The sequence below is a fragment of the Cavia porcellus genome, unplaced genomic scaffold (genome assembly GCF_034190915.1).
Source record: "Cavia porcellus strain 051 isolate PalLab524CR breed Dunkin Hartley unplaced genomic scaffold, mCavPor4.1 scaffold_25, whole genome shotgun sequence".
Taxonomy (NCBI): Eukaryota; Metazoa; Chordata; class Mammalia; order Rodentia; family Caviidae; genus Cavia; species Cavia porcellus.
This window is the reverse complement of record NW_026947508.1, coordinates 44,864,797-44,885,861: the sequence shown is the minus strand read 5'-3', so window position 1 is coordinate 44,885,861 and position 21,065 is coordinate 44,864,797. Positions and strand designations below refer to the sequence as shown.

The 21,065-nt window shown below is 33.9% G+C and overlaps 1 protein-coding gene across 4 annotated transcripts in view; it reads left to right on the top strand.

The window, feature by feature from the left end:
* The window catches only part of Faf1 (Fas associated factor 1), a 459,740-nt gene that overhangs the window by 313,231 nt on the left and 125,444 nt on the right, over positions 1–21,065 (top strand). For all 4 annotated transcript variants that reach the window (XM_063236491.1, XM_063236490.1, XM_063236492.1 and 1 more), the window contains 3 exons: positions 5,481–5,607; positions 6,505–6,568; positions 7,478–7,559. In XM_063236491.1, coding sequence (XP_063092561.1) covers positions 5,481–5,607; positions 6,505–6,568; positions 7,478–7,559 — 273 coding nt within the window. The remainder of the gene's footprint in view (positions 1–5,480; positions 5,608–6,504; positions 6,569–7,477; positions 7,560–21,065) is intronic.

The window sequence follows — 21,065 nt, the reverse complement described above, 5'->3', positions numbered from 1 at the left end:
GTCACATTATAAAGAAACATGGCATGTTTTTTGTGGATTTTGAAATTATGTTTGACTAAGCTTCAAAGTTAAAAGAAGCTTCATACTCCAGATATTTTATAGCTTGAAATATAATGGCAGTTCAAGAACAATTGTCCTAGTAAGTGTATTGCTTTGCAGAGAAAGTTCCTTTACTGCTTTAAAATGAGAAGTTTTGAATTTTTAAGATGTTGAATAGCTTAATCCAAGAAGAAAGTTTGGCTATAGAGAATAAAATACTAAGGAAAGATTAGGATTGTGTGTAGAATCCATGCCTTTTTTATTTTTTATTTTTGTAAAAAGGATGGAACTCATGACCTTGCACTTGTGAGGCAGGCACTTATGCCGCTGAGCTAAATCCCTGGCCCAGAATCAAGGCTTTTGTAAGAAATAGTGGTGGAGTCAGAATAACAAGTAAATGGCTTAAGCTAGGACTATTCATTAGTTTACCCCAAAGTGCATCTTTATTATCTTTTCTATGTAAAGCATTAAAAAGCCTGTCTTAAAGACAAGAGGGAAAATAATGATTCTTTGTGTTAATGGTTGGATATGTCTGGAAAGGAAATGCTGAGCATACTAAGTCAAAGGGAGTAAATCTCAGCTTCCTTATTTAGAGCTGTCATACTGTGTTGGTAATTTTAAAATTGTTCCCGGTGTCCTGATTTCCTTATGAGGTCCATCAGCTATATTCTTTTTCCCTCAGCCACAGCAACCATACTTTTATAATTATGTATTCACATTATATATTATGCATTATAATTTTATGTAATATTTTATTGAAGCCTGAGTAAGGGAGATAACTCTATGGGAAAAAGTTAGAAATCTCTGATGTAAGATCTCTAGAATCTCTTCCAACTTTAAAATCTATAATTCAGGAGAAGGGAAAGGAGCAACGTGTGCCAGGCTTGAGGACACCTGCACTGATAGTTAGGTTGTTACCCAGACTTCAGGAGGGCTTCCCTATGTTGTCAAGCTTATGAGTTCAACTGATCCTCCTGCCTCAGCCTCTCAAGTAGCTGGAATTACAGGTTTCATTTTTTACCCTTCATTACCCTGGGATAACAAGAAGGGTTCCGGGAGAACATGGTGGACAAGTAGCAGCAGCCACAGAGGCTCTCTGAGATTACCAGTTTAGAATCCAGGAGCGGTGCCGTGTGAGGAGTCCTACGCGAGGGGAGATGTACCCTGCCGACCCAGGAACAAACTAAGCTGAGAGAAACCAACTGGAAATGCAATCCTGATGCTATAACAGGAACAGATAAAACCTCATTGCGGAAGCTGGATCCCGTGCCACTGGAAACCACGATTTGAATTTCCTGCTGCCGATACTGCATCCCAATCCACACAACAGGGAGAGAGACGCGCGAAAGCTCTGAGAGCTGGAATCGGCAAGCCAAATGGCGGCGTTGAAAGCGGGACTGGAAAGGAGCCCTGCATCAGCCTGCGGTGAGTGAAAGAAATGGGAACCCTTTCATAGACTAGGAGGCTCCAACAGAGGACATTCTAGGAACGAGTGGACTAGCTGGAACAGGCCCTGCAGTGACTTTAGTCGCATATTCCCCTCTCAAGCGCGAGTGGTGGGGAGCGCTTGGCCTGGTAACACCGCAGACTAAGATCCAGTAGGCTAGCCCAAATCAGGTCCCTGCGCCTGGCGGTGCACCCTAGCAGTGAAGCATTCAGTAGGTTGACCTGGAGGGGTGGGCCCAGCAGAGGCTGCCCAGGTCTGGATCTCCCTAGTACACTGCAGTGGGCAGGAACACCTAGCCGGCAGATTCAAACAAACTGTAACAGAAAGAGAGAGAAAAAAAACTGGGCCTCCTACATATGCTTGTATGGAAGGAACAAAAAGTATGGAAAAAGGGAGCAACAAGAAAGGGTCCTCAGTCCCCAATCCTGAGAACACTGATCCAGGAAGGGTAAATGCAAAAGAGAATGAACACAGAAAACATGCAATATCAGACACGGCACCTATAGACATAAAGTGGTATCTCCGGAGCTTCATAGATGAGTTCAAAAATGAAGTATTTAATGAAATAAAGCAAGAAATAAGTAGAATAGTTAGAGAAATGCTAAGCACCGCCCAAGAAAAAACAGATGGTGGAATGGAAGAACAGAAAAAAAGGGGAGAATTGTTTGATGGAGAAAATAGAGAAAATATAGAATACATGAAGCAGGTTCAAAGAGATTACCAGGAAACTAAAAACTCTATTGAAAGCTGGCATAACAGCTTGAAAGAAACTAAGGATAGATTATCAGAACTGGAGGACAGATTTGTAAGGTGGGAGCGTGAAATGAAAAACTTCTTAAAAATAACAAGAAAACAAACAGCAATAATACAAAGACTAGAAGATGATAAAGGATCTATAACTTAAGAATTAAGATCATAAAAAAAGAAGTAGAGACTCAAACAAATGAATTACAAAAGCTACTCACAGAAATAATCCAGGAGAATTTCCCTAATTTAGCAAAAGGTAAAGATACTCAGATGTATGAGGCATACAGGACCCCAGCCACCTACAACCCAAACAGAGCTACACCCAGGCATATAATAATCAAAATTCCAGAAATCCAATATAAGAACAGAATATTAAAAGCCGTCAAAGACAAGAAACAGATCACTTACAAGGGAACACACATCAGAATTACAGCAGACTTCTCAGCACAAACCATCAAATCACGAAGAGCGTGGGGGGAAATAATTCAAGCTTTGAAAGATAATAACCTCCAGCCACGATTGATATATCATGCACAACTGTCCCTAGAAATTGATGGAAAAACAAGGTTCTTCCAGGATAAAGAGGAACTAGGGGAATTTGCAACCACCAATTCAGCTCTACAGAGATTACTGCAGGATATTCTAAAAATGAAAAATACCAAGATTCCGGAAACAGTGGCAGAGCTGCCACAATGAATGGAGCAGAAAGTGAAATGAAGAGGACAAACTGACAACTAATGACAGAAAAAGAGCTCAACAGAAATGAGGCAGAGAAGGTTGGACGGTAGGAACAGCCATTTTGGAGAAAACAAGACATCATAATAGGTAGTGCTGATTTAATATCCTCTTGTTTTGAAGTCCCATCAAGCTTTTGTTCTTCTGTCTCTATCGGTTTTAACGTGTTGTATCTTATTGGATTTTATTATATGTGATAATATAAACAAAAACTTTTATAGACAAGGAGATTATACAGAAACCATTGTTCATTTTCTGTTAGTTGATTCTAAATACCCTGTAATACTGTCATTCTCTTGAATGGTTTTACATTGTCTTGATATGTTTGATGCTACAGTATACGAAGTTATACCCAAAGATTTTAAGGGAAGAGACACTATGGTAACTACTATTATGTCAAGATTATCTTGTGGTGAAACACTATTTTGCTTAAATGGCTATGTTTTGACCTGCGCTGCGTTGTTGTTATGCCCCTTTTTTATCTCAATCTCCTTTTTATTATCTACTTTTTCATTTTTATCCATTTAATTAAGGGAAAAATAAATAAAAAATAGCAGGATATATTATAGTAACCCACTTTGATTTCCTATTAACTTGATTTGAAACTCTGTATTGCTCTCACCATCTTGTTTTGACTGATTTTCCTCTATTCTGTTATGCTTGATAGTACCAAGTTTGAAAGTATAGGCAACAACTATGAAGATAATAAGATTCATTGTGACGCCCATTCTGGTTAACTATTATCTTCTTTTGAAGTCCTCTAATGTCTCCAATGTTTTGGTTTTATTGGTCTTATTCTTTACTGTTATGTTCAATTTTATTATAACTGGTGATATAAGCAATTCTTTTTAAGATAACAAGAGGCATTATGGTAACCATTGTTGATCACTTTGTATTTTGTTTTTACATTATATATTATGTCCATCCTTTTGATTTGACTGACTCTGTCCTGGTATGTCACATTTGGTTTTACTTTCTTCAAAAAAAAAAAGTGATAAGAACTGCGGGAGTAATAAAACCCAAAATGTGTAACTGTCATTGTACAAAAGAAAGGAAAAGAAAGTTCTCTAAAAGATATAACTGCATAGTGTATAAGATAGATAACCATATTACTAAGATTTGTTGGATCATTGAACAAAACTGTTTGCAGTCTCACTGTTTGAAAGTCCCGTCTATATGCTTTAATTTTGTAACTTCAACAACTATTTCTAAGATGACAATATGTAATTAACTAGTGATTTCCTACTGTTTATTTTTTTGAAATTCTGTATAACTTGTACCCTTTTGCTCTTTTTTTTCTTTTTTCTCCTTAAATAAAATTTTAAAAAAAAATCTATGATTCAGGGTCGAGGATTTAGCTCAGTGGCATAAGCACCTGCCTGGCAAGTGCGTGATCATGAGTGTGATCCCCGGTAACAGAAAAACAAACAAAAAAAAAGAGGCAAAATCTATGATTCAGTAGCTCATCTCTAATATTGCTTATAGCTATGTTTTATAAGATTTTGATTCTGTTTGTTTAAATACTTTTCTGGCAAGTAGTCATCTCTGAGTTAAACTTTTTTTAAGTTTGATTCTGAAGGACCAAATAGTTTCCCTATTTTTATAATTTAAGTCCATAACACTATATTGTAAAAAATAAAAATTTTGTTTACCAATCTTTGTAGAGTATTTATCGAACATAGTATAGACAGGCATTTAGCCATCTATCTTCTTTGGAGCCTCTTCTCATCTGAGGCATAAATGTTTGACAATATTCACAACCCAGGTTAAATGTTTTAAATCTTAAGTATTTTGGAATTTCATTTTAACCTAGAATGTATCCTATTTTCTATGTTGAAGCTGCCATTTTTAATATGTAAGCTTCAATGGATATTGCTGAAAACAAAGTAAACAGCAAGTTTATCAATGTCTGGCATGTAGTGAATTTTCAATAAACATTTATTGAATTAAAACATTATTACAACTCATATTTAATTATCTTTCTTTTACACAGAATTTTCATATAGTGTTTATCTTCCAGCAACACTAAGGATAATGTATCATATGTATCTTTTTTATTAATGAGAAATTTGAGAACCACTGTGGAAAGTGGTTGGGTCAAACTTGCACTGTGGCAAGTTTGAAAATGCTGGTTTTGTTTCTACTTGCTAAGCATAAAATATGAACTTTTTGAGAAACTGATAGTTTGCTTTGTCTCTGACTTTTGCAGTTATATACTTCTGCTAATTTATTAAGAACTTAACTGTAGACTAGGGATAAAACACAGCTTCCTGTCTTCATTGAGTTTGTTAGCAGCCTTCATTTTCTGTCAGTCTCCAAAGTTGGTTTACAGGTTCACAGTAAGTTTAGAAATATATTTGACCCTTAAAATGAAAAATATTAAGCTTAACTTTACCAAATAACGTCATATTTTGCAAAACTATTGCAACACTAATGTCCTAATATCCTACATAACTTTAGAATTTCATATGCCAAAGTTACAATGAATCTAATGAGGACTTTCCTTAAATAGCAAAGCACCGATGTTCATATGGTTAGTGATAGCGATGGAGATGACTTTGAAGATGCTTCAGAATTTGGGGTGGATGATGGAGAAGTATTCGGCATGGCGTCATCTACCCTGAGAAAATCTCCAATGAGTGAGTATTAATAACTCTTTGGGGCCAGCATTGTAATTCTCCCTCTAGCACACAAAGTTAGAAACAACAGTGACTTTAAATATCTTTACGGGCCTTTCGGTATGGAGAGTGGGCATTCATCTTTAGAAGCAAAACCTTTTGGGTTTTGATTTTATTAAGCCCAAAGATTCCTAATCCAGTAATAAAAATCTCAGAACATTCATGGGGCTGTAACCTTTGATTCATATGTGAATTTTGACTCTCTATTCCAAGCCTACTTTCTGTGTACTAGTACTTGTCCCCATATCATATCAAAGATAGCAGGGTGAAGAAAAGTAACAGTACCTTTCATTAACTGTTACCCATGTTTGGAAGGAAAAAGTATAAAGTAAACATTCCATTTCTCTTTCTTCCATTCAGGAGATTCATATTATGGAATGATAAGCAGTGCTATATGCAAAATGACTACAACGTCTTTAAATGGTTCATTTGATTTATGAAATTGAGAAGTCCATGCTGTAAACAGAAAAAATGTAACACTTAGTTAAAATTCACAACTTTCCCAATTAATGGTATATAATTTCAGATCTTTAATCACAAGTTTTCTATTTTAATATTGAAATTTTGACAACTGGCACATTTTAGATGCTTAACAAGACTGTGTCTGTTGATTTCTAAAATTTATAAGCTTGAAATATTTTAAAGGTTCTTTTTGATTTTGGCTTGATGAAATCTTTTAATGTAAACTGAGTTAAAATGTCCCCTCAGATATATCACAGAAGCTAAAACTGGATTTTCTTTACTCTTTATTGATTAAATATATTTCTTATATGTGGGATTAGATGTTATGTGGTTTGTTTTTTGTGTCTATTTGTTTTGGTTTTTTTGTTTTTGTTTTTTCTTTTGTTTGTTTTTTAGTGCCAGAAAACGCAGAAAATGAAGGAGATGCCTTATTACAATTTACAGCAGAGTTTTCTTCAAGGTAGGGTTAGGATATTAAATATATAAAATTGATGTTCATTTATGCTACTGTGATGTTTTCTGGGACAATTTTAATCATAGAATGTTCAAAACTTATTCTTAAAAAATTTCAAAAAGTACATTATCAATGTATGTAGTCCTTATAGGGAAACACATTGTTCTATGTGAGATAATTAGGAAACATTTGTGCCACTTAAGTGATATACTTAAGTGTATCATTATAAAAATGTAATTAATAGATTATTGTCATGATTGGAAGTTTCCAAAAAGACTTAAGTATATGATATTGATTTTTAGTATGTTCTAGGACAAACAAAAAATTCTTTCAAATAATATTAAAAGGATAATTTAAAAATTTTAAACGTAAGTAAAGTTTTTTATTTTATTTTTATTTTGGAGTTCTTGAGCATTTCTTTTTAAGACTATTAAAAATGTTTTATATACATTTAGGAGTCTCCAAAATTTTTAAATATAAAGAGAATTAATATTTAACCCTCAATTTTAGAATAAATGATATCTCTTTAGTGTTATTTTCTGATGTAATATACAAACTATAAGAATATGTCCTCCTTGTTGCAATTCCTAAATAAATGAACAAAGTGGAAAGTTAAGGGTAACATAATAATTTAATCTTAGTGAACACGAATAGCCAAGAATTGTTCTTAAAAATGGTATGACTTCAGAGCACTTACTAAATCCGCTTTCTGGATATACATAAAATTCCAGTGTTCTGCATTACACTAGGCTTAGAAGCATTTTAAAAACTGTTGAATCTCATATCATGCTTTTTAAAAAAAATGTTTGATCTACACTAGACTTTACTTCCAACATTTTAAGAGTCATTGATTAGTCTTAAGGAACTTTCAAGTGAATTTGAAATATATCTTAATAGACTCAATTTTTTCTATAGATATGGTGACTGCCATCCTGTATTTTTTATTGGCTCATTAGAAGCTGCTTTTCAAGAGGCCTTCTACGTGAAAGCCCGAGATGTAAGTGCACACTACTTTTTCTGATTAAAAAATTCTATCTCATGAGTTTACTGTAGGTCTGAAGCAGTCCTTAATGTTTACTGGTTTTGCCTTGAAGTTACAGACTTGATTTTATTTTTGGTTCATCTACCAACCTAGTCTTCACCCAGATGCCCATTTCAGTAGGGGCATTAGTGTAACAGTATACTAATGGTTATCTGTTTGTCTTACTGAAGAAAAAAGGTAGATCTTGCTTAGAAGGCATCAAGCAATGTTTGTATTCTTGTATGTTAGTATTCTCTTCACTTATATGAATGCCAAGTTCTTGACAGAATTTTTCCTTCAATATGACTGTTCCATGTAGGGGCATTATATACTAAGACTCCATGTATGTCTAAAATACTAAATCCTTGTACAATACCAAATCCTATATATACTGGCTGAGCATTTGTCATCCAACAGTAAAATTCAAAATGATCCAAAATCTAAACATTTTTAGCACCCATGTCAGTCAAAAAGTTTGGATTTGGAGTAATTCACATTTTTAGATTAGAAATGTTCAACCAGTAAAGTCTATGTAAATATTACCGAATTGGGGTGTGGGGGACAAAACCTGAATAATTCTGGTCTCAAGGATTTTGGATAAGGGATTCTCAGCTAATGCCATGTTTTATTTTTGTTTTGATTTCCCTCACTTTCCCTCGCATTCATTCTTATGATAAAGGAGTTGTTTTGGTTTGATGTGTGTGTAGTATTTGGTTTTGTTTTTTGTGATAGGTTTTGAAACTTCAACCTTATACATACTAAACATGTATTATACCACCAAACCCATCTCTTTTTTTAAAAATAAAATTCAACTAATAAGTTACTCACTCTAAGAAATTAACAACTATATATATAATAGAAATTATATGAATGTAGTGTTTATGTATGTCTTTCTGCCTCACAGTCTCTTACTGTACTTTCATTTTTTCATTCAAAAGAAGCACTCTGCAGCTTCTCTTTGGCAGATATGAATAACAGCCTCACTATTTTGCATTTTTTTGTCCATTATTAAGTAAATTAAGGGTAACTCAAACATAAACACTTCGAAGCGTTCGTAGTATATCTGAAAAGCAAGATGACTACTAAATGACTATACTGAGCAGGAAGCATAGAGCATGGATATGCTAGAAAAAGGGATCATTCATGTCATCAGCAGAGTTCATCAAGCTACTCAGAATGGCACATAATTTAAAACTTCCAAATAATTTATTTCTACACTGTCCTATTTAATGTTTCCAGGCTACACTTGACCATCGGTAAGGTGGAATTTATTTTTTATGTCCAATGATAACAGTATTTTTTTTCTTCAAAAGTCACTGTGGGTACAGCTATCATTTTTGAATATAGAAATGTGCTTTGTGATCTTAAAATCAAGTAGATTAAAATTTATTAGACGATTTTATGAACTACACTTTGAGCAAGAGGGTTCTCGTCACTTTATTTGTTTTGTTTTGGTACCAGAAATTGAACTCAGGACCTTGCACTTCCAGGCAGGCACTGTACCACTAAGCTATATTCCTGGCCCTGATCACCCTATTTGTATGTCAATAACAACAATAAGACCTCAATAATTTCCCCTAGCTATCTATACTGCTTCAGTGCTTCTTATTCCCTTCCAAAACTTACGATGACATTACTTCCCATTGTGACAATGTCGAAGAGTATTATCTTATAAAAGATGATTAGGTTCATAGATACCACTCTCATGAGTCATTGAGGCCCTCGTCTCTGGAGTTGTGGTTATTGGACTTTGGTCCCCTTGTTCTCTGTCTCTGTTTCTCCATAATCTCATTGTTATGGTTTAGATATAAAATGACCCCAAAGTCTAATATTTTTGGAAAGATGATTGGATTATGGGGAATTGCAGCTGGCTTGTTGGGAAGGGAATCTGGTCCAAAGAGGCAGGTCACTGGAGTACGACCTGGAGAGTAGTGTATCTCCCTTCCCAACTTGCTGCTTCCTGGCAGCTATGATGTAAGAAACTATTCCTGGGGCTGGGGATTTAGCTCAGCAGCATAAGCACCTGCCTTGCAAGCGCGTGGTTGTGAGTTCGATCCCCGGTACCAAAAAAAAAAAAAACAAAAACAAAAAAAAAACAAGAAGCTATTCCTCCACCAGGGCCCTGTGCCATTGCATTTCTGCCTTTAAAGCCAGTCAACTGTGGACTAAAAACTGAGCTAAAATAACCCCTCTTCCTTTTAGATGTGGGCATTGGGTATTTTGTCCTAACAAGGAGAAAAGTGATTGAGGTACTCTTCTTCCTCACTGCCAAGAATGCCTTTTATCAAGCTGTTTACTTGGACAATTTTCCTTTTCCTCCTTCTCTGAGACAACCTTTCTTGGCTCTCCCACTTAGCTCACATTGGCCACTCCCACTCCTTTACTACTTTATTCTGAAACCCTGTTCTTATTATTACATTGAACACATTGTTTATAATTATCCATTCTATGTCTGACATCCCAGATTTGTTTCTTTTGGCAGGAACTGTGTTCTATAGACCCTGCATAAATAGTTACTAAATAGTTAGTGAGTAAAGGAAATATGAAAGGAAGGAAAAAGGATTAGTATATAGATGGAGAACAGGCAAAGGCTGTTACTATAATTAAAGAAGGCAATGAATTTTGAGACTATGTCTGAAATTTCTAGTTTCTACTCAATGTTAAATTTTGATATAAATAAAAATTCATTTTAGAAATTGAATTCCAAGATAATAACTAGTAATCCACCTTAGAGCTATCATTGTCAACTTAATGAAGTAGACAAAGTATTCTTTACCCTTAGAATAGTGAAGCACCGCTCACCTACCCCACCTCTGTTTTAGACAGGGTCTTACTGAGTAATTAAGGCTGGCCTTCAACTCCATTTGCTTCTCAGGCTGGCTTCAAACTTGAGATCCTCTTGTCTCACTTCCCAAGTGCTGGAAATACAGGTATTCAGCAACATGCCTGGCAAGAATAGCCACTTTATAAAGCTGTTTTAAACTTAATTTAACAAGTTTGTATAAGTAGGCTTTTTTTTCTTAGCTTTTTGAGACAGGGTCTCACTATGCAGTTCAGAATAGCCGTGAACTCAATTTGTAGGGCAGGTTGGCCTTGAATTTGCAAGGATCCTCTTGCCTCAGCCTCCTAAGTATTATTTTTGAAGAAGTGTGTGGTTGTAGTAATATAAGTTGATTGATTTTATAAATTCAGATTTATGGAAAATACCAGAAAACAAAATAGAAAGTATTCTAATACAGATAATTCTTAGCTTTATTCTATGTAGTTACACTTTGGTACTTGTTGCATTTTGATGAGAAAAATGTTTCAGCATTTGACACTTACATCAGTTTCGTGGTAGTTCTCAAACAGTATGGAATTCCCACATGTTTGTCTTTTCCTATAGTACTGTTGTGCATCTTAGGCACTAATCTTGGATTGCAAAAAAGGTTGAGAGTGATAACACTAGGCTTAAAAGACTTCTATTAGTTCAGTAAAAGGTTAATACTAGTCCAGTAAAATATAAGAGTTCTAGGAAACTTTCATAAATTATTTCTTATGGGGAAGAATTCACTTCCCATTCATCATGAGTTCCAGTACAAATCAATAACAAGTACTGAGGTATGACTTTATGTTCTTTCTATATGTTTATGGATATTTGATATGAATTGAGTCATTTTACAATGCAATTATAACAACTTTTTTCCTTTTTATTCTTATATTGTCATTTTAGTTATTATTCTTTTTTTTTTTTTTTGATCTTTTTCCTTTTTATTGGTACTGAAATTGAACTTTTTATTGGTACTGACTGCCTGCTTGCAAGGCAGGCACTTATGCCGCTGAGCTAAACCCCCAGTCCCCTAGTTATTACTTTCTAATATTTTAATTTTTATTATAAAAAATTTAACACAGAAAAGGAATAGTACAATGAACATGCAACCATCTTATATCTAGATCCAATAATTATGAAAAAATTTTGTCATACATAATTCATTCACATACAAACATCCCAAAGTCTTAAAAGAGTTTTAAGCTTTAATAACTTCAAAAATTTAACTGCTACAAACTAACAAAAGAACTATATTTGAAATTTAAGTATTTATATTTTTATGCTTATTTAGATTTGTAGTTTCAGTGAATAAGTTTTTATGATGAATTTACTTTAGTTTCCCTCTGACTAAAAGTGGTAAATGTTCACTGGAACAAAAATAAATTAAAAATTTATTCAGGGATAGAAATGTAGCTTAGTAATAGAACATGTGTTTAGAATACATGAGAACTTTAGCTTAATTCCCATCACCACAAAGACACAAAATATTTTTCAAAAGACAAATGTAATATCTATATAGTTAAAATTTCAAATGATTTTATGTTTATAGCAGTTAAACTTTTGAAGTTATTAAACTTAAACACATAGTATACTCATGTATTCATAATTTTTACAAAAATATTTCATAGTACAGTCATATCTTGGTATGTGACTGCTGTGAAACTCATCAAATTTGGTACATTTTGAAGAAAAAATGTGACCCTAGTTCATTTGTTAGGTACTTGCCTCACAAACTAGAAATTGTCAGTGTCAACTACATTGTGACTCATTAACCTTTCCAGCAAAAACAGTGTGTTTACTACTCATCTTTGTGGATACTCATTTTTGATCCCAGAACAGATTAACAACTACCAAGGTACTACTAGAAATAATGTCTTACTCTACCCCTGAAAACTTCAACATGCATTTTGCAAAAATAATATTTTCCTACTAAATTACAATATAAGTGTCATGTGAAATAAAATTAACAATAATCCCCTACCATTATTTAATAATTAGTGCATTTTAAAATTTTATCAATTGTCCCAGAATGAATTTTTAGCTGTTCTATCTTGTTTTGTTACCACAGTCTATTCAAGAAACATAATATATATATATATTTAACAATTAGATTTCTTACGTATTTTTGAGCAAGAACTGTGTCTTTTTTTTTTTTTTTAATGACATTTGCTTTGTGAAGAAATTAAGTCAAATGGGTGCCCAGGCTAGTGGCGCGTTCCAAAGCTCTGAACTCCTGCCAGCCAGGCACATGGCCCCATCAGAGCAACACTCCAGGGATGTGGTCCCTGCTAGCAGCCTGGATCCAGGAGGTTCTGAACTCCACCCAGCCTGGCACAAGGCCTAAGTGATACACTCCAGTGGTACATCCTTGTTAGCTGCATGGAGGATCCAAGCTCTGCCCAGCTCAGTAACCAAGTGCAACCCAGAACAGTCCATTAGAGGAACACCCAGCCAACTTCCCAGGTCACAGAGTACAAGGCTCTAGTGCCATAGTTTGGGGGTTTGCTTCGGCTAGCCACAGGAATATCAGAGATTTGAAACTGTCCAGCACAATCCATCGATAGGGTGACTGGCCAGCTGCACTGGTCCCAGAGGAAAATGACAAAATGAAAGAGCAAGATGTAATCTCAGTCCTTCAGCCCACCTAGAGCAAACCCAGGAGACACTGAAAGAGAAGATGCTGGAAATTACACAACTGAACTTTTTGAAATGATAGCAAGTGAAGTACAGAAACAGCTCCATGAAGTTGTAGAGGAAATTAGATCAGAAATAAAATCTCAGATAAAAAAAGAAATGACAAACATTATGAAAGAAATGTTGAGTGTATCTAAAGAAGATCTAGATAAAGTAAAATAGAGGAACTTAAGAATATGATGGAAACCTTGAATGAACAGTGTAAGACAGAATTACAAATCCGTGAAACAGATTCAAAAGAATATTCAGGAAATTAAAAATCCCATTGAAAGCTGGAAAAACCGCTTGAGTGAAGCTGAAGGTAGACTCTCAGACCTTAAGTACAGGATGCAAGTTTATGATCATGAAAAGAAAGATCTCCTATAAACAAAAAGGAACCAGGAAACAATTCAACAGCTGCGAGATGATGCAAAGAGATACAATATAATACTGATAGTTGTCAATGAAAAAGCAAGAGTCAACACAAATAACATAAGATGACTATGTACAGAAACAGTATCAAAAACTTCTCCAAACTTTGGAAAAGGATCTGATAACAGATAAGTAAGGCATACAAACCCCAATTAGCCATAAATCTTCATCCAGGCATATAATAATTAGGATCTCAGAAATTCAGCACAAGAACAACATACTAAAAGCTGTCAGACATACTAAAAGGATACTAACAGGATACTAAAAGCTGTCCTTACTATGAAGGAAATCCTATCAGAATCATGGCAGACTTCTCAACACAAACCTTTAAGTTAAGATCGACTTGGAGTGAAGTATTTCAGGTCCTTAAAGAGAACAACTTTCAACCGAGATTGATGTACCATGCAAAACTGTCCTTCAGAATTGATGGAAAAATAAAATTCTTGCATGAAAAAGAACAACTAAAGAAATTCATGACTGCCAAACCAACACTACAAAGAGTATTGAAAGATACTCTAGAAAGAGACAAAGATAACTACAATTCCAAAACAACAGCAGAAGAAAAGCATTAATCAGGGCAGACAATTAAACTGAAAAAGTAGAAAACCAGTAACAGAAAGATAACATGGCATGGATAAGTCAGTACATATCAGTTATAACTATCATGTAAATGGTCTGAACTCACTAATAAAAAGAACAGACTGGCAGAGTGGAATAAGAAACAAAATCCAACAATATGCTATGTACAAGGAACACATTTAACTCAAAAGGAAATCATAGACTAAAAGTTAAAGGATGGGAAACAATACTCCGTGCAATAGGAATCCAGAAAAAGGCAGGGGTAGCTATTCTGTTTGCAGACAATGTGAACTTCAAACCAAGAATAAGATAAACCAAAAGAGATAATAATAATAAAAAAAGGTCACTACATACTTGGAGAGGAAAACTTGGAAAGGAAGAAATTACAATCATAAACATATATGCACCAAATATGGGAGCACCCAGTTATGTAAGAAAAATCTTAATAAACATGAAATATTAAGTAAGCAATAATACAGTCACAACAGGGGACCTTAACACCCCATTGTCACAAAGAGATCAAGCAAACAAAAAATCAGCAAAGAAATAACAAAACTGAATCAAATTTGTGAATAAAGGACCTAGTAGATATGTCCCAAATGTTCCACCAACAACATCAGAATATACATTCTTCTCAGCTGCACATGGGTCATTCTCTAAAATAGGTCATATATCAGCCCACGGAACATGCTTAAGTAAATGCAAAGGAATTGAAATAATTCCATGCATATTATCTGACAATAGTGCAATAAAATTGGAATGACAACAAAAATCCATAAGAACCTCATAAAAACATGGAAATTAAATAACACTCTCCTAACCAACCAATGGATCATGGGTGAATTAAAGGAAGTTCTGTAACCAAACAAAAATGCAAATACAACTTACCAGAACCTGTGGGATACAATGAAAGCAGTCCTCAGAGGAGAATTTATAGTGTTAACCTCCTACATCAGGAAAATGGAAGGAACACAAGTAAATAACCTAATGCTACACGTTAAACTTCTAGAAAAAGAAGAGCAAGTCAAGCCCAAAGCCCAACAAATGAAAGAAATTAGAAAGATCAGAGCAGAAATTAATGCAGGTGAGACTAAGAAAACAGTGTGTGAATACACACTGCTCAGATGAAGAAATACAAATGACAAATAAATATATGAAAAAATTTCAGCATCATTGGATTAAAACAACACTGAGATTCCATCCCACTCCAAAAAGAATGGCCAAGATCAAGACGTCAACCAATTAACAAATGCTGAAGGGGCTTGGGGGAAAAGGAACTCTTTTTTTTTTTTTTTTTTTTTTGGTCATTTTCGGTACCAGGGATCGAACTCACGACTGCCTGCTTGCAAGGCAGGCACTTATGCCACTGAGCTAAATCCCCAGCCCCAAAAAAGGAACTCTTCTGCACTGTTGATGTGAGTGTAAGCTGGTACAACCACTGAAAATTAGTATGGAGATTCCTCTAAAAGCTAGGATTAGAGATTCCATTCAACCCAGCCATCCCACTTCTGGGCATTTTCCCAGAAGAATTGAAAATATACCACAGTGGTATATGGGCACCTATGTCAATAGCAGCACAATTTGTAATAGCCAAATTGTGGAAACAACCCAAGTGTCCATCAATCAAGGAAAGGATAAAAAAGATGTGATATTTTTATACAATGGAGTACTACTCAGCTATCAAGGAAGATTGCATCGAGGTTTTTATAAGTAAATGGACATGACTTGATACGCTACTGAAATAAATCAAACTTACATGTGTAAATGCCATGTTGTCTTCCTAGTGTAAGAAACTGAAAGAGTAAATACTATCCAGAATCTCAACAAATATTGTGTAAAGGTAGGAAACTGCTCAAAGAGGAAAAGTAAATAGGATGGGGAAAAGAGGAAATAAGGAAAAGAGAAGGAAAAATCATAAATTTGTGTGTATATGTATATACACATAAGAAAGCTAAAATTACTACTAATTATAGTTCTTGGAAAACAATAGTCAATACTCATGATTAGATCAGTTCTACATTTCTTTATCTGGTAATCTAGGCAACCCTTTTGAAGATAGCGAAATGCAGTATTACAAACCATTGTTAAATTTCTATCATCTTGTTTTGTAAACCTATACTGTTATTGTTTTGGATTTGTTGTTTGGTTGTCTCTTTTGCTTTTTTTTTTTTTCTGTGTCTTTATTTTTCCTCTTAAATAGATTTTTAAAAACAGGAAGATAGAAATTCAGCCAAATAATTTGTAGATTGTTCCGAATTCTGGATTTGTCTGTCTGTTTCTGCATGATATTATTTATCTTTTCTTCACTTTTCTGTATTTTCCTGAAAGATGTATATTTCGTAAACCGTTTGTTAGATTCAGATAAAAAAACTTCGTAAGAATGTCTTGTGAGAGTAAAGGCTGTTTCATAATTATGGAATCTTCTGTTGTATGGGCATGCTACTGTTTAAAATAAGTAATTATTATAGGATATAAACATATCCAAACATAAATATTGAAAAAGTATCTAATTATATACTTAAATCATCAAATTTTCAAATTATTACTCAATAAGAGTGTATTTGGATATGTCTGCCTCAGCTTTGTAGCAGAATTGCTAAGCAGTTGAAGTAAACAGCAAATGTCAGGGATTTTCATAACCTAAACTTGCGAGATAGGAATAGATAGTTTTTAAACCCTTTCAAAAGTGTCTGTAAGATACACTATGTATGGTTCACACCGTATAGCTTTAAATGTAGACACTTAAATATACAGTATATTACAGACAAAAGAACTTTTGCATAAGTATCTTGTACAGTAAATTGGCACTTAGATTTGTTCAGACTGTTAATCCCCCAAGGAACATAAGCTCTTGTTTATTACCTCCTAGATATTACTAATGAAACAATTTATTGCTTTTTATTAGTGTCTAGATGTTTTAGCAGATGAAAACTATTGATTCATGTAACTAAATGTTTTGCTTCATAATACATTCAAAAATTACCTCTTTGGGCTGCTAAAATGTCTTTTATCTTTTTCCCCTTACTCAAGACATTTTTTTTCTTGCTCCCTGATTCTGTTTTCCAAGTTAGAGACGAATAATTTATACGTAGTTTATTACATGTCCCTAAACTGAAAACTTAATCTCATTATGGGTAAACTATGCCAAATTAAACCTAAGTTGGCACATTCATTACAGTCATCAGGCAAATTGTACACACCTCCTTTCAGTTGATTAAGAAGAATATTGTAATAGGAACAATGCTTCAGATTTATAGAATGCTATATTACCGATAAAACATTTGTCTGTATATATCTCATTTAACCCTGTAGCAAATCAGTGAGATAGGAACGGTTAGTCTGTATTCCCATTGGAGGGATCAGAAAACTCAGAAAATTATATGTTATTCAAAGATGCAGCAGTAATAAGTAGAGTACAAATAAGAATGCGCATGTTCCAATATAAGTAGGGTCTACACTACACTCACACACACGCTTTAGTTTTCACTCATGCTTACTGTCCTGCAGAATTCCATTGTCAAACTTCATCTCAACTTTTCAGAATTTACCTTTGAGAATTAAGATAAATCTATTTCAATATTATTTTTAAAATTTTCCTGCTGAATCATTTTTTAAGAAAACCATTAATGTTCAAACATTTCAAGGTAAGTATTACTGATACTGTGGCACTCTTGCAAAGTTTCTTTCATCTTAAATGTCACATGTTTAATTTAAACTATGGGAGGCACATTAATTTTACCAGGGCAACAGATGAGCCTCAAGCACCGGCTTTCTTCACTGGAAGTGAGAAATTGAGTTCCAAGAGTAAATAAAAACAAGATTGAAGGTTTAAATCCTCGCTAGGCTTTTTGAACTTATATACTCATTAAATGTTTATTGGAGTGGTGGGATTACAAAGGATTTGGGAAGCTTCATCAACTGGTATATAGTTAATCACTAAGTAAAACACTACATTTGATAAAGTGTTTCTCACGATGCCACATTCAATCCATCTTAATGAAAACTGCTTCACACTGATTTCATTTGAGAGTACTTCTTGGTGATAGCATTCATAGTTGTTTCTCCCTTTTTTCTTGAGGAATTCACAGTGCTGTTTAAGAGTTCCAACTTAAGCAAAGATGGTATTCTAAGTTCTTGTATTTAAATATGTTAGGACACATTTTTGACATCTGATAACATATTGATCAGCTTTATGACTTTATTCCCTTGTTCTTAACTATGAAAGATGCTCATTTAGTTGAGGGCCATAAATATTTATCCCATACCCACTAAGGATTTGTGACAGATTTTCTACCTTTCATAATGTCACAGTCTAATGGAAAAGATAAAATAATATTGACAAATTCATACAATATTTTATGTTACAGGAAAAAAGTTCAGAGGAAAGGTTTCTAAAGGATGTACCTTTGTCCTTAACAGTTCTAAACAGAAGAAAATACAACCAGTTTGGTGTTTCTGTAGCAAAAAAAAAAAAAAAGCCAGAGATTTGCATTGCAAGGGATGAGGCTGAGAAGATCAGTGAGCGACAAGGTGTAAAAACAACTGTGATACTCAGTTGTGGGCATTTAAATTTTTTTTAACCTTTTTTTTTTCTTGGTACTGGGTGTCGAACTCATGACCATGCACTTGCAAGGCAGGCACTTATGGCTTATATTTTCTCTTTGGCTAAGTGACAGTGGATGGTTATTCTTCTTAATGAGGTTTGCAAAAGAATTACCACTGGCCTATATCATGATTATTGTAATTTCTCAAAGATTCTTTTTCTCCTGATAGTGTCTTTACCTGTCATACCTACTGCAGATAATAATTAGACATTTGTAGCAACAAAAATAAACAACAATAAAAATCCCAGTTCTGGGACTTATCTGCCATGTGAAGGATTATTTCTTTTCCAGACATTAGTAATCCTGTTACAGTTCCTATATCTGAACTTCAGACACAATGCTTTTTAAAAATATTATAAGGAAGCTAGTGTTCTGTCCCTACTTTCTACATAGTAGTTCTGTGTCCCCAAGTAAGTAATGAGCCTGTATCTATGTGGGGGAAAAACAAAAAGCAAGGAGATGATGATAATAGCTTCTTCATATCGTCGTTTTATGGATTAAATGGAATACTATCCATAAATGCACCCAGCTCCATGGCTAAGATAGGACATGCCATTGAGCAGCTTTGGACAAATTTGAGAAAGGTATAAATGACAAAACTGGTTTTTTCATTCAGTTTATGAACTAGCTCTCAGAACTGCTCCTGGAAGAAATCTTGAAAACTCTGAGAACATTTCCATCACTATAGTGAATGCTTCACTTTAACAGTGCTTGTTATTTATTGTTTTATTATGTATTTTTTTAAAAATCAGTCTCTTTAAAATAGTACTATTTCTACTGCCTCAGGTTGAATGAAATCTAAATGTGATATCATTTAAGAAAACTAAATTCTACACAGATCTAAGGCCACAGTTGTACCTGGTTAGTTTTTAGCACTGCACCATCCAGTAACGCAAATTAACTTTGAGCTTTGGAGAATATGGCCAGTCTGCTCATCTTGTTATCTTTTCAGTTTCAATTTAAAAGTGTACATTTTGCACATGTATAAGACAGGACCTGCAATGCTAACATGTTTTTGAAAAAAAAAATCCTCATTATACAAATAATACTTGTTTAAATGAAAGTAATGCAGATGCATTTCAAGAGGAAAATGAGTTACCACATAATTAATTCCAAACCTGAAAATAACCAGTATTGTTACTTTTTAAAGTTTTTTTAAAATAACTTTACAAATAATATGTCATTCATAAAGCTGATATACATAATTTGTTTTATTTTGTAAGATAGGGTCTTGCTGTGTAGTCGAGGCTGACCTTGAATTCACAGCAGTCCTTCTGCATCAGCCTCCTGAGTGCTAGAATTATAGGGATGTGCCACTACACCTGGAAAAAAGTGATTTTTTAAAATAAAAATACAGATATACCAAATATGTAGCTCTATAATTGTTTCTACTATACAGTGTGGTGTTAGCACCACTTAGAATGTCCTACTGATTGATTCTCCAACTTAGTTATCATGTCTTCCTAATTAAAGTTATAAAACTCTTAAACAACCACATTTCATTAGTTTTAAAGTAATCAAAGATCTGTTAGTTTTAAAATATGTTTCCATGTAAAACTTTCATCCTAGTTTATTGCTATTCATCAGCTTTTTAAACCATATTTGAACAAACATTGTTAGTGAAATTTATTAAAGTATCATGTGCAAGATGATTTCCCTCCAGGACTTTATCCGTATTTGTGAAAGATTCTCTATGATTCTAGAAAGTATTTTTATTCATAATAGCTAGTTTAAAAGGATGAAAAGTTGAATTAGACCTCTAGGTATTTCACATGTAATTCTAAATCTATTCTATCTCTAAATATTTTCACTTAAAAATAATAAGAGGTATAGTAGAAATAATAGTATAAGATAGTAGAATTAATCAAGTTTGAATTTAGGCTTCTTCCCATTTACAAATTATTACTAATTGGTATGTACCATTAACCAGGTTACTCTACTTCTCTGGGCTTCAATTTCTACAGTTGAGCCTTGGGAATGTAATACTTCATAATATTGCTTAATAAGAATTTAATACTGTATATATAAATGTCCTTGAAGTGTGTAGAAAACATATTTGAGACAGGTTGTTTACACTAGATTGATATTGAATAAATCAGGCAGACTTGGAGACTTGGATTATATATATATCTATACCTATACCTATACCTATATCTATATCTATATCTATACAGAGAGAGAAATGTATAGCCCTGTTTGGCATATAGAATACATATAAGCGAGGAATAGGAGGTAGAACTAGAAGAGAGAAGTGGCAGAGGAAAGGCTTATCACAAAAGTCCAGGAATGATGGATTCAGAAAAATTGGTGACAGATTGATATATTTGTATCTGTGTAGTTATAGAATATCAGGCAATGATTTGAAAGCCATGGTACAGGAATACC